Raw genomic sequence first — 15,312 nt, 5'->3', positions numbered from 1 at the left:
CTGACCAGTGACCAATAGTCTAACGATTTATCCTGGTGCACTTTTCGATCTGTATCATTAAGACGCTGATTACTGCCATATTTTTGACGGTTTCGAGACAAAACTGTTTTAATATATGCTCTGTTTGAGAAAGAAATTACTGTCCCTTCTGTTTCGGAGTGAATAATAGTATTTAGTCGATTTATGAGTCTTTTCTTCCTACTTTTTAAATTATTACTGTTTATTATGGTCCTCACCACCCTGTAACGCTTTTTCTAAAGATTCTGGCTCTTTTTCTTTCCGAAAAATACACTCCTGGAAATGGAAAAAAGAACACATTGACACCGGTGTGTCAGACCCACCATACTTGCTCCTGACAGTGCAAGAGGGCTGTACAAGCAATGATCACACGCACGGCACAGCGGACACACAAGGAACCGCGGTGTTGGCCGTCGAATTGCGCTAGCTGTGCAGCATTTGTGCACCGCCGCCGTCAGTGTCAGCCAGTTTGCCGTGGCATACGGAGCTCCATCGCAGTCTTTGGTAGCATGCCGCGACAGCGTGGACGTGAACCGTATGTGCAGTTGACGGACTTTGAGCGAGGGCGTATAGTGTGCATGCGGGAGGCCGGGTGGACGTACCGCCGAATTGCTCAACACGTGGGGCGTGAGGTCTCCACAGTACATCGATGTTGTCGCCAGTGGTCGGCGGAAGGTGCACGTGCCCGTCGACCTGGGACCGGACCGCAGCGACGCACAGATGCACGCCAAGACCGTAGGATCCTACGCAGTGCCGTAGGGGACCGCACCGCCACTTCCCAGCAAATTAGGGACACTGTTGCTCCTGGGGTATCGGCGAGGACCATTCGCAACCGTCTCCATGAAGGTGGGCTATGATCCCGCACACCGTTAGGCCGTCTTCCGCTCACGCCCCAACATCGTGCAGCCCGCCTCCAGTGGTGTCGCGACAGGCGTGAATGGAGGGACGAATGGAGACGTGTCGTCTTCAGCGATGGGAGTCGCTTCTGCCTTGGTGCCAATGATGGTCGTATGCGTGTTTGGCGCCGTGCAGGTGAGCGCCACAATCAGGACTGCATACTACCGAGGCACACAGGGCCAACACCCGGCGTCATGGTGTGGGGAGCGATCTCCTACACTGGCCGTACTCCTCTGGTGATCGTCGAGGGGACACTAAATAGTACACGTTACATCCAAACCGTCATCGAACCCATCGTTCTACCATTCCTAGACCGGCAAGGGAACTTGCAGTTACAACAGGACAATGCACGTCCGCATGTATCCCGTGCCACCCAACGTGTTCTAGAAGGTGTAAGTCAACTACCCTGGCCAGCAAGCTCTCCGGATCTGTCCCCCATTGAGCATGTTTGGGACTGAATGAGGCGTCGTCTCACGCGGTCTGCACGTCCAGCACGAACGCTGGTCCAACTGAGGCGCCAGGTGGAAATGGCATGGCAAGCCGTTCCACAGGACTACATCCAGCATCTCTACGATCGTCTCCATGGGAGAATAGCAGCCTGCATTGCTGCGAAAGGTGGATATACACTGTACTAGTTCCGACATTGTGCATGCTCTGTTGCCTGTGTCTATGTTCCTGTGGTTCTGTCAGTGTGATCATGTGATGTATCTGACCCCAGGAATGTGTCAATAAAGTTTCCCCTTCCTGGGACAATGAATTCATCGTGTTCTTATTTCAATTTCCAGGAGTGTAGTTGAACTCTTACCGTGATAAGAATTTCGGTATATTTAGGACAAAATATATTTATTAGTGACTGCGTATGGCAGTCTTCATTTGAAATACGTAGTTGAAGTTTATTATTCGTTACCTGTGTAAATTTCTTTACGATACAAGGATTAAACCAGTACTCCAGCGACAAACTTTCAGAATTTGCTCAGGGGTAACTCTTGTGAATTTTGGTACGGGTGAAACACGTTTACGGACAATTCTTTACGAAGCTATTTGCTTTCGTTTGGTTTCTTGCACAAATTACTTCTGTATACGTACTGCACTGAAAATAGTGGGCTGTGCATTTTACTTGGAAACAAACTTGCTCCCTTCACTTGCGGTACGTTGTACTGACAACAGTACTGTTGACTTTACTGTTCGTTTGCTTTCAGCAGGGGAAAGTGTTGTAGCGTGGAACACTCTCAAGACTTCCACCTCTATCCAGAACTGTAACATAACTGCAACATATTTTAATATTCCTCTTTTTAAGTACGTCGTTCACTTCTTATGTGTGCAGTATTTTTCTTAAACTACAGAAATTTCTCGACAAAATTAAGGATTTTCCAAATGCGAAAACTATTTTCAAGGTACAACATGCTCATATAACTATGAAAACAGAGGCTATTCAACTTTAAAATCGCTCCTGTCAGCAAAATCTTGTCAGTACTGTACTTAGTGGTTTGCCTGTTACATTATTAGTCCACTGCACACCAATAACCATTGAGTGAAATAAATTAAGCGGAAGAAATATCAAAAACCGGTTACAACTGAAATATTTTCTTTTTTAAGTTGAAGCTACTGAAAATTAGCACAAATTTAAATTTTTATGACATCGCAAACTCTTAAGACACTAACGAAACTCGGTTAATTTGCTAATACTACATTATCTGAGTGCTTCAAGAGTTTCTTGCGCTTCGTGTATTCTGTTTTAAGGTACAAGATAGCGCATAACCGACGAAACGTGGCTTAAATATCCAAACATTACATAGTTAGTATCAACAATTAAGAATCTTACTTTGGATAAAATTCTGTAACTGAAGAATTAACAGTAATTACGAAAAGCTTTTTTTTCGCACGACACTTCCGTAAGCAACGACTCAAAACTTTACAAATGCTGCACTAAACACGACCTCACGTCTGTCAAGAACAAAAACTGTAGAAAACGGTTGAAGCTGCTTTGGGCGGTCTCTAGCCCAAATTCCTTAATGTGAATCTAAAATCGATCACCTGACTGGATCATGAGCTATTCTTGCAGATACTTCAACCACATGGTAATACTTTTGTGTCCAAGGTTTCTTGTACTGTTCTTTTTGCGTTATACGTTTTGGTAACGGCAAATGACAGGCTTTTCCACTTTTGTGAAGGTTTTTTCGCAGAAAAAAAGTTCAGCGATGTAACAAGCGAAATTAACGTTTTTACGTTACTACCCTGTAACTAGCCGATGGAGACCGTGGGCCCCTGGTGTCAAAATACTCAGAAGATATCGCTGAAGAACATCTTAAAGTTTCCGGTTCGCATTCTAAATTTTATTTTTTGTTCGTACAATGTTTCGCGGTCTCTACTAGAGATGTAAAACTCCTTTAAGACAATCGATATGCTTCATTTCAAATAAATAATTAAAAATCTCTTTTCGATTTATTCCTGATACTCATATATACCTTCTAGTATGTATCATAGTCTCCATTTGATCCAAACAGCTCCTTCCTTCTTTTTCTAACTTCCATCCAGTATCTTGCCGGGGTGGACATGTTAATTATTGGGTTTGGCATTGTTTCTAGTGGAGGGTGACAGGAGGCAACGCCTGGCGCCACACTTTAATCCGCAGGACAAATTCGTGTATACCATATTCCTACGTGTATTGTTCAACTCATATTGCTTGCGAAGAGTGTCTGCGAATTAGCACGGTATTCACCTAATCGGATGTGAGAAACTGTCCAAAAATCACACCCAAGCTGGGCGGCACACCGGCGCACGTCGTTAATGTGCTGGGTGGATTCGATCCAGTGCTGGCATCACTCCCCGCATTCTCGGAAATGGTACGCTACTGCACGGAGCACTTGAGCCACATAGCTCAAGTTTATTTTAGATACTAGCCGCATATTATTTATCACTTATCGTAATCTCCATTACAGCTGTAGAACCGACTTTTAGGATATTTGTTTCTCATATTAAGTAAATGTAACGAAATATAAGTTAGCGTGATTGGTACTGGTTTTTCCTAATGTAGGAATTTCTCGTAATTCAAACTGTTTGCCCGCATCTCGTGGTCGTGCTGTAGCGTTCTCACTTCCCACGCCGGGATTCCCGGGTTCGATTCACGGCGGGGTCAGGGATTTTCTCTGCCTCGTGATGGCTGGGTGTTGTGTGATGTCCTTAGGTTACTTAGGTTTAAGTAGTTCTAAGTTCTAGGGGACTGATGACCATAGATGTTAAGTCTCATAGTGCTCAGAGCCATTTGAACCACTTTTCTCAAACTGTTTATTGTATATCTAAGAGTCACAAATATTATAGCGTTGTAATTGCCATGTTGTATACGACATCTGTAGCATGTTCACTACGTCACTGGTCACTGACGACGACTGGTATAGCCATTTTCTCTTTATGCGGTGTGCCTTTTTGTCTGATAAAAGTCTTCGATACATTTCTTTCCTCGCCTCTGTATTTATAATTCTGTCATTCGGTATGTCGCCCAGTTATACATATCTACCTTGAATCCAGGCCGGCCGCGGTGGTCTCGCGGTTCTAGGCGCAGTCCGGAACCGTGCGACTGCTACGGTCGCAGGTTCGAATCCTGCCTCGGGTATGGATGTGTGTGATGTCCTTAGGTTAGTTAGGTTTAAGTAGTTCTAAGTTCTAGGGGACTGATGACCACAACTGTTAAGTCCCATAGTGCTCAGAGCCATTTGAACCATTTGAACCATTTGATTCCAGGGAAGAAGCCTATCTCGGACATACGGGGCTGCTTGTACCAGAGAGTTTGAACAGAACTACGTACCTCGTCCGCTACACTGATTGAAGCTATTGACAGGTGAATGCTAGCCGAAAGTACAGCATAATGTATTTGAATGCCTAGTAGACACTGAAAGTAATGCTAATTCCTCTGCTTGGGATTTCATAAGATATTCTTAAGCCTTCCATATGTGTTGAATATGGATTTCAGTGACAAGCGTAGGCACGGTATAGGAAGCTACCTTGGGCACCATGAGTGCGCTAGCGCAATTACCTGCTGGGTGTCATTCAGTGGTCCAGGCCGAGCAGCGGAAGGTCGGCTGCACTACTTTCACGAACCTCTGCCGCCGACCTCCTGGGTATATATACGGGTCATCTGCAGACGTCGGCACAGTCCAGCGGCAGCAGCAGCAGCAACAGCAGCAGACGCTATCCAGAAACCTCTACCACCAACATGAAGTGCCTGGTGAGTTTGACGCACCATGGGGTAGCAGAAACGTTCACGGTTTCAATGGAAGAGGTGGTCTTGTGCTGTTATTACTTGTACAGCTTACACTGGTTCTTGCAGGTGCCTACGAGAGGAGACAGTCACAAAGAAATGGAATCGCGACTGCGTCCTAACATGAAACTCTATGTGATTTACATCCATTAGGTGGACTGGTAAGATAAGGAATGAGGAGGTTCTACGCAGAATCGGAGAGGAAAGGAATATGTGGAAAACACTGATAAGGAGAAGGGACAGGATGATTGGACATCTGATAAGACATGAGGGAACGACTTCCATGGTACTAGAGGGAGCTGTAGAGGGCAAAAATTGTAGAGGAAGACAGATATTGCAATACGTCAAGCAAATAATTGAGGACGTAGGTTGCAAGTGCTACTCTGAGATGAAGAGGTTAGCAGAGGAAAGGAATTCGTGGCGGTCCGCATCAAACCATTCAGAAGACTAATGACCAAAAAAAAAAAAGTTTCAAATGACAGAATCCTTGAACGGTAGCCTACTTATACCTCATCTCTGAAAACCTAGAACCACAACAAAAAGATTATCCAAACGGAAGCAGAAAGAACTGCAAATTTGCTAGAATTTATGAGGTTTGTTATGTTACTGGTGCCACTGCCTAACTACTTTGACGGACACCTACAAGGAAAAGACTATTTTATAGTTACATGCTGTAGAGCAGTCGCTGTTCATGAGAGAACTGTAAAATGGTCCTACTAGGACAGCATCAGTGGTTAACTGAAATAAAATGTGAAGCTTATAGATAAGCAGTACCACTCATTTATCAGGGAGAGGAGAGTGAAGAATAAGTAAGTGGGACATATGACAAGTGAGTGAGGTAAAGGAGTTTAGAGCAAAACTTCACGAAAGAAACAGCTCATATCTATGAAATAATAATTCAGCATTTCGTGTTTCTAGGCTGCTTGTTGTCAATTGGTGCTTTTTTTACAAAGGTTGTGAGTAAAGCTGATAAAGAGATCTATCACGTACTTAGCAACAAATAGTCACAGCAGTTTTATCAGATTTGTGATGCTTAGTCGTGATTGGTTATAATCCATTCCTGTAATACAAAATCTGGAAATAACACTTAAATTCTGTGTCTTGTTTGCAGATTACTTATGACTACCCAAAGCAAGAGCGACATCACTCATATGGGCTAGTTACTGGAATTTCCTCATGCACAAAGTATCAGTATTACACCAGGTAGGAGAAAATTAGTCATCGATTACTACAGCCAGTGCCCTTTTCTCACTACTTATTAGAATGTTAATCCTCTCAAAATAAGAAAACAGACATGTCACATAAAAACTGTCTCCCCTCATTTATAAGTTGGGACAAAGGTTGTCATCAGTTCCTGAGAATAATTTTATCCATCTGTGAAAGCAAGACAGCATATGCACACAAACCTTCGGGTCTTAGACTGTTATGGAGTGCTTAGGTTTCAGCTTCCTAGCAGACATTAAGTTGTTGATTGAAATGTCGCGAAGGACGAATATAACTCGCAGATTTAGTGTTTTACAGCAGCAGTCTTTCTCTTTCAGATCGTCCTGAGTGCTGTCGTGGCCGTGGCCCTGGCCAAGCCCGGCTTCCTGGGGGCGGGCGTCGCCGCTCCTGCCTACGCCACAGGGCTCACTGCCGCCGTCCAGCCCGCTCCCGTCTATGTGGGCGGCATCCACCCCGGCCTCGCCGCCTACGGCCCGGCCAACATCGTCGTCGGGCCCGGCGGCTACAACCTGGACACCCCTGACGTGGCCGCCGCCAGGGGCGCCCACCTGGCCGCCGTCGCCCAGACGAGGGCCCGCGACGCCGCCATCAACGGCGCCGCCCTCGCCGCCGCCTCGGCCGCCGCCTACGGCGCCTACGCCGCCCCCGCTGTCGTCGCCGCCCCCGCTGTGGCTGCCGTCGCCCCTGCCTACGCTGCCCCCGCGGCTGTCGCCGCCCCTGGCCTGCTGGCCGGTCCTGGGGCCCTTGCTGCTCTCAAGGCTGCCTACCACGGCTAACAAGGCAGGGCAGTGGGATGTGGTCCACCTGATCCCACTGGCTACGTTGATACCTCACAGTCTGTGACTTCTGTACAAAATTGTAAAGAGCAGTAAATTATTTTTTGCGCAAAAATATTTTCTTGATGTTTACGATTCATTTATATCCACACTATAAACATACAATTTTTTCCATAGTATGGCTTCCTAGAGATACCCGTTCTTCTGACGAAAATATATCTGTTGTATGAGTATCTTGTATGTTGCGTCCTTCAGAGATTGTAAGTATGCTGTTTTCTAAAACACGTGTCAGCAGTACATCATGAACTGCTAGTAAAATACAGTATTTAATTTCAAGGCGGCTCTCCTCGTACAGCACATTGTCAGTGGCATCTGTTGTGACAGAGAAAGAACCACACGTATGTGTATCGACATCTGCAACATAACAATAAGTTGTATACTTAACAGTATATCAAATGACTAGATGTCAGCCACAACATTTCTGTGATGTCAAAAGTGACAGTTTAAAAACTCATATTAACCATTTTTATATGTGCATTTTAGGATCCTGTATCTCTACCACCTCTCCTGCACACAGGTTGTTGTGTGTACATATTACAGCTGTCAGATGCTAAACGACCACCCATCTTTGTATAGTGGGTACAGGTCAAAAATAGTTCTGAATATGATCACAAAGTCTCTAAGAGACTGTAATATAGACTCTGCACCCTGATCACTCACTACATACACTCCTGGAAATGGAAAAAAGAACACATTGACACCGGTGTGTCAGACCCACCATACTTGCTCCGGACACTGCGAGAGGGCTGTACAAGCAATGATCACACGCACGGCACAGCGGACACACCAGGAACCGCGGTGTTGGCCGTCGAATGGCGCTAGCTGCGCAGCATTTGTGCACCGCCGCCGTCAGTGTCAGCCAGTTTGCCGTGGCATACGGAGGTCCATCGCAGTCTTTAACACTGGTAGCATGCCGCGACAGCGTGGACGTGAACCGTATGTGCAGTTGAAGGACTTTGAGCGAGGGCGTATAGTGGGCATGCGGGAGGCCGGGTGGACGTACCGCCGAATTGCTCAACACGTGGGGCGTGAGGTCTCCACAGTACATCGATGTTGTCGCCAGTGGTCGGCGGAAGGTGCACGTGCCCGTCGACCTGGGACCGGACAGCAGCGACGCACGGATGCACGCCAAGACCGTAAGATCCTACGCAGTGCCGTAGGGGACCGCACCGCCACTTCCCAGCAAATTAGGGACACTGTTGCTCCTGGGGTATCGGCGAGCACCATTCGCAACCGTCTCCATGAAGCTGGGCTACGGTCCCGCACACCGTTAGGCCGTCTTCCGCTCACGCCCCAACATCGTGCAGCCCGCCTCCAGTGGTGTCGCGACAGGCGTGAATGGAGGGACGAATGGAGACGTGTCGTCTTCAGCGATGGGAGTCGCTTCTGCCTTGGTGCCAATGATGGTCGTATGCGTGTTTGGCGCCGTGCAGGTGAGCGCCACAATCAGGACTGCATACGACCGAGGCACACAGGGCCAACACCCGGCATCTTGGTGTGGGGAGCGATCTCCTACACTGGCCGTACACCTCTGGTGATCGTCGAGGGTACACTGAATAGTGCACGGTACATCCAAACCGTCATCGAACCCATCGTTCTACCATTCCTAGACCGACAAGGGAACTTGCTCTTCCAACAGGAAAATGCACGTCCGCGTGTATACCGTGCCACCCAACGTGCTCTAGAAGGTGTAAGTCAACTACACTGGCCAGCAAGATCTCCGGATCTGTCCCTCATTGAACATGTTTGGGACTGGATGAATCGTCGTCTCACGCTGTCTGCACGTCCAGCACGAACGCTGGTCCAACTGAGGCGCCAGGTGGAAATGGCATGGCAAGCCGTTCCACAGGACTACATCCAGCATCTCTACGATCGTCTCCATGGGAGAATAGCAGCCTGCATTGCTGCGAAAGGTGGATATACACTGTACTAGTGCCGACATTGTGCATGCTATGTTGCCTGTGTCTATGCTCCTGTGGTTCTGTCAGTGTGATCGTGTGATGTATCTGGCCCCAGGAATGTGTCAATAAAGTTTCCCCTTCCTGGGACAATGAATTCAGGGTGTTCTTACTTCAATTTCCAGGAGTGTATTAACCGTTTCTAATAACAAATATCATCAGCGCGAAAATGTTACTTTTCGTATGTCATCAACGACTAAAACCTTTGATCAGCGTTAGACATCACTAGGACCTTGGAACTAACCGTCTACTGCATGTCTCATGCAGATGCAAATAAATAACAACAAAAATCCAAGTAGATGAATGTAATATTTGTTTAAAATCGAATAAACCACATTAATGTAACAGGATGTGTGACGACATCGAGGACTGCACATAAACGGAACAAAAGTAGTGTCCCTGAAATAGCTGGTAGGATATACGCCCAGTTAAGGAATACAGGATATATTGCGACGCAGACATGTCGCAAAACGAAGGTGTAATGTTACGCACTAAGACTGTGGCAGGGGAGAATGTTGAATTTAGGATCACTTTTCGGGCTTTCTGACTCCGTTTTGTAATTACAGCGTTCAGTTCAAGTTTGCTGTAGTCTTTTACTAAAATTACGAAAATTACTCCACACAAGAAACATTTTCCCGTTGTGACTAGACAAAACTGTGGGCTCTTTGATTTCTCTGGGGCGAAAGCTGATCAAACGAGAACACATAAAATATTGGTTCATTTTATTAGATAACTGGCCTAAAGATTTACTTAACGTTGACACACTTCTTTGCCACAGAAGTAGTGGATAATTTAAAACTGGCATTGACTAGCAGAGCATCAGATGATGCACTAATTAACAAACTGTTCGCTTGAGATACAATCTTCAACATTTAGTAAAGTAAAAGTTCATCAGAAACCTTAACTGCTCGTGGCAGTCAGGCAACTGAAGCGATGTCATGCTTGTAGATTAGTCCTGTGTTATCCCAGATGGGAATGCATCATCTTTGTAAGATTTCATTACAAGAACACAGTACGACTGCATGCTGTGCTCCAGTTTTAGGCTTGTTGCACGTTACAAGATTAGGACGTGTGAGTTTTTGTTTGCAAATCGATCGTTGCATCACTGCAGCACGTAATGCAGGACTATATATGTAATATTTTCCATACCGATGCTGTTTCCGTCTACACTGGATTAAGGTGTGAAATGATTAATCAAACAAAAATTGTAATGATGTCTTGTTCCCCGTTTCTGCTGCCTATGCCTCAGTTTAGTGGTTTTAGCGTATTTTTCGTAGTATTTGAAAGAGGTGTGGTTTCAATTAATAATACAGTTTTCCAGGTTTGTGATTTCATTTCAGAATGATGACTCAGTGCGTCGAAACTCGTTACGTAACCTTTTAAGAATTTCGTTCTTGTTGTGACCGTGGGTAGACGATAGATTGTGGTGTCATATAAACATTTTAAATTTCATTTAGTCACACTGCTTGATGACAGTTACGTCGAAATACGAATTCCTAGGGTAACTGTTTCCATTAGTGTTGCTGTGATCTGATTATTTTTAGATAGCGTAACATAAAAGAATAGTTAAACTTCCTGAATAGTAAACTATGCCATTCTCATTACACGCTGGTAGAGGTTTTAGACGGGATATAGTAGCTAAGGTTTTGGTAAGCAACCCAGGTCCAATGTACCGTTGTTGTTGTTTTGGTCTTCAGTCCTGAGACTGGTTTGATGCAGCTCTTCATGCTACTCTATCCTGTGCAAGCTTCTTCGTCTCCCAGTACTTATTGCAACCAACATCCTTCTCAATCTGCATAGCGTATTCATCTCTTGGTCTCCCTCTACGATTTTTACCCTCCACGCTGCCCTCCAATGCCGAATTTGTACCCCCTGAAGCCTCAGAACATGTCCTATCAACCGGTCCCTTCTTCTTGTCAAGTTGTGTCACAAACTCCTCTTCTCCCCAATTCTATTCAATACCTCCTCATTAATTATGTGATCTACCCATCTAATCTTCAGCATTCTTCTGTAGCACCATATTTCGAAAGCTTCTATTCTCTTCTTGTCCAAACCATTTATCGTCCATGTTTCACTTCCATACATGGCTACACTCCATAGAAATACTTTCAGAAACGACCTCCTGACACTTAAATCTGTACTCGATGTTAACAAATCTCTCTTCTTCAGAAATGCTTTCCTCGCCATTGCCAGTCTACATTTTATGCCCTCTATACTTCGAACATCATCAGTCATTTTGCTCCCCAAATAGCAAAACTCATTTACTACTTGAAGTGTCTCATTTCCTAATATAATTCCCTCAGCATCACCAGACTTAATTCGACTACATTCCATTATCCTCGTTTTGCTTTCGTTGATGTTCATCTTATATCCTCCTTTCAAGACACTGTCCATTCCGTTCAACTGCTCTTCCACATCCTTTGCTGCCTCTGATAGGATTACAGTGTCATCGGCAAACCACAAAGTTTTTATTTCTTCTCCACGGATTTTAATACCAACACCAAATTTTTCTTTTATTTCATTTACTGCTTGCTCAATATACAGATTGAATACCATCGGGGAGAGGTTACAACCCTGTCTCAATGCCTTCCCAACCACTTCTTCCCTTTCGTGCCCTTCGACTCTTATAACGGCCATCTGGTTTCCATACAAATTGTAAATAGCCTTTCGCTCCCTGTAATTTACCCCTGCCACCTTTAGAATTTTAAAGAGAGTATTCCAGTCAACATTGTCAAAAGCTTTCTCTAAGTCTAGAAATGCTAGAAACGTAAGTTTGCCTTTCCTTAATCTTTCTTCTAAGATAAGTCGTAAGGCAGTATTGCCTCACATGTTCCAACATTTCTATGTACTGATATAAAATAAACTTGAAGATCGGTTCGCCTTCTCAATGTGACGTCCTTCGTTACGTAGAAGAGAAATTACTGTTATTGATGGTTTTGCCAGTATAGTGCTTCAGTGTCGTAAACTGATAATGCTAAATTCTTTTACAAGGTAATAAATTTGCAATGGCTCTTGTACATTGAAATGAGTAGTTATACCAAACTGAAGATGCCAATATCTGTACAAATTTTTACTATGGACTTCACGAAATTCCACATTTTTCTTGAATTCTGTAACCTGGATAAAATCTGCAGTGTTTTACAGGCATCCGAATAATCTGCCATAAAATTATAAAATCTGCCTCTGCCGTTGCAAATGCGCTAGCGACGATCATCCTATTTACCCACACAAGGAAAAAAATAATAATAAACTCTGCACATAACATAGAAATAACCCAACATAGAAATGGTCCAATGTTTTACTCGGTACAGTGGTTGTATTCGTGATATTTACAATTTCACAGTTTTATAATCTGTTACCAAATTCTTATACGAATTCAGGGAAATAAATTCATTTTGGTGGAGCTTTTTGTTAATGTTTGTGGAATTTCGAGTATTTGTAGCTCAAAATAAAATATAAGGCTTTCGGTTTAACTGCAGTATCTCAATTATTCGGTAGATCATTCTGGTAAAAAGGTGTCTATTTTCTTATCAAGATAAGTATATACTAGCAGAAGAGGGTTTAACTTCATGTTTCTACCTTTCTACCAGTTAATTTGTGCATAGTTTACCACTTTCACTCTGCTATCTTTTCACCTATTTGATAAATTTCCATACGATATTATTTACGACGTTGTTCCGTTTCGCAAATTATGAAGTAATGAGTTAATGACTCACTAATGACTTAATGTTTCTGTTTTTACTAAAGCTCGTGATAAAGCATTCGACAATAAATGAGATTAGTGTTCTCACATGAATAACTACGCGTTTAGAAGCTTAACTATGCATCTGAAACTAGGCCGTCTTCGTAATTCAGTATCTCTCCCGCTTATGGTTGCTTTAAGCAGACGATTAATGATCACGTAGGACTGTACAGAAATTTAAGTACATACCGCATCTGTTGCTGAAAAGTTGCAGTAGCCGTTTTAATAGGTGTACGGGCTTGGTCAGGATCGTTAACTGATCTGAAATTGGAAATATGAACTTGCTTTGTCCCTACCGTGGACAGCCATAGGCAAGAAGACACTGCATTCGTTTCCTAATCCAAGGGCATTCATTTCTCATTCATAATCACGATGATTTTTCTAGGTGAAATATCAATAGATGAAATTTTCCCTATTCAGTTCTCCGGGCAAGGAAGGTGTTATCAACAACGTAAAAGGAAATCTGGCATTCTACAGGTTAACACTGATGCCGCATGCGAAACTACAGCGTCTTATGAAGTACAATTGATACGCTACAGTGGTGCAGTCCATTCTCAATAGATGAATTGGGGTGAGAAAGTCAACTCTGCTACATTTCAGCGTACATGGAATTCTGAAGTAGGTAGTGGTCTATGCACTAGTGGTAACGATGGTGTTTTGAGAACAACTCTTAGGCTGTTTCGCAACGGGGATACTGTAGTTTCTACTTCACTTATCCGTCAGTAGGTATTGTAATTACCTGCACGAAATTACAGTAACCATGACGAGACGGATGAAAGAATGAGTTTAGAAAACATCGTTCTTGTGAAACATAACTAGCTGTTTATTCATATGAAGTGTTTAGTGCTATTGACAAGGGATTGCAGATCTATTCCATATCTCTGAATTTCGGGAAGGCTTTTGACACTGCGTTTTATTGGAAGGACACTTGGAAAATGTAACAGACCTACTAAGGAGGCTGCCTACACGACGCTTGTCCGTCGTCTTTTAGAATACTGCAGCGCGGTTTGGGATCCTTACCAGATAGAACTGACGGAGTACATCGAAAAAGTTCAAAGAAAGGCAGCACGTTTTGTATTATCACGAAATATTGGAGAGAGTGTCACAGAACTGATACAGGATTTGGGCTGGAAATCATTGTATGAAAGGCAGTTTTCGTTGCGACGGAATCTTTTCACGAAATTCCAATCACCAACTTTCTCCTCAGAATGCGAAAATATTTTGTTGACACGGACCTACATTGTGAGGAACGATCACCACGGTAAACTAAGGGAAATCAGAGCTCGTACGGAAAGATACAGATGTTCGTTCTTTCCGCGCGCTATACGAGATTTGAATAATAGAGAATTGTGAAGGTGGTTCGATGAACCCTCTGCCAGGCACTTCAAAGTAATTTTCAGACTATCCATTTAGATGTAGATTCGACCACTTGAACGAAAACTTAGGTGGTTTGATTATGGTACCATTTTTCGAAATTTTGACTTGTTTCCTTTGTGTAAGACAAAATTACTGGCTCTGACCAGTCCACAAATAGCTGAAGGATGCAATTCAGACATGACCATTCATCCCTGAACTTGGAACTCTTTGACTCAGGACCCTACCGAAGGTTGCAGGACGACCACAGAAATCGTCGTGTTCATTATGCGAATCCTTCGCCAGATGTCGACCAATGGACGTGAGAAACAGTGCATACGCCAAAGTCAAAATAATCATGAAGACTGTTCTCGATACTAGCTGATGGTAAATGGTCAGTGGGTGGTATCAATACTGATGTTTGCATTTTATGAGTCTCACGTCGGTTCCATGTCAGTGATAATGTATGGCTCAAGTGTCACATAAACAGCAAATTCAACAGCTGCTCATTCTCACCACACCCCACCCAGCAGGCTTACACTGAGGTGACCAACATCAATAATATGGTGTTGGACCTCAATTTACCCGGTGTAACGCAGCATTTCGACATGCCATGGACTCAAAGAGTCGTTGTGTGTCCCCTAAGAAATATTGAAGCATGCTGCCTCTGCCGCCGCCCACAATTGCGAAAGTGCTATCATTGCACGATTTATTTAATTGTGTGAGGAACACACAAGTTATACAGAATTTTCCAAAACTTGGTACTATAAGCATTACATTTACAAGTAAACGTGGCCTCTCATGCTTCCTTGGTGGCATCGATGGCATTCTGAGGCGAGCATGACCTTGAGCATAGGCTGCGGGCAAGAAGATGACTCACTGTCTGTTCTTCACCACATTCACTTGCTGTGGAGTCGCATGCAATTCCACACATTTTCAAGTTGGTCTTCGCTCTTCCAACGATTGCAGGATTTTGTGCAGTAACTGACCTCTCGATTTTGTCCCATAAATGATGGACAGGATTCATCT

The 15,312-nt window shown here is 44.0% G+C and overlaps 1 protein-coding gene across 3 annotated transcripts in view; it reads left to right on the top strand.

Annotated features, from left to right (window-relative positions):
- The window catches only part of LOC126355501 (cuticle protein 38-like), a 40,428-nt gene that overhangs the window by 12,479 nt on the left and 12,637 nt on the right, over window positions 1-15,312 (top strand). Inside the window, exons 1-2 of one of the 3 annotated variants that reach the window (XM_050005833.1) lie at window positions 5,068-5,137; window positions 6,712-7,285. The exons of 1 other annotated variant lie outside the window; for it this stretch is intronic. In XM_050005833.1, the coding sequence (XP_049861790.1) occupies window positions 5,126-5,137; window positions 6,712-7,170 (471 nt within the window). In that variant the 5' untranslated portion in view covers window positions 5,068-5,125 and the 3' untranslated portion in view covers window positions 7,171-7,285. Of the gene's footprint in view, window positions 1-5,067; window positions 5,138-6,711; window positions 7,286-15,312 lie in introns of those variants that run through there. One more of the 3 variants, XM_050005836.1, reaches the window with a different exon arrangement.

Source organism: Schistocerca gregaria, chromosome 3 (assembly GCF_023897955.1).
Source record: "Schistocerca gregaria isolate iqSchGreg1 chromosome 3, iqSchGreg1.2, whole genome shotgun sequence".
NCBI lineage: Eukaryota > Metazoa > Arthropoda > Insecta > Orthoptera > Acrididae > Schistocerca > Schistocerca gregaria.
The sequence above is the reverse complement of the archived record's forward strand: the minus strand, read 5'-3'. Positions and strand labels throughout refer to the sequence as shown.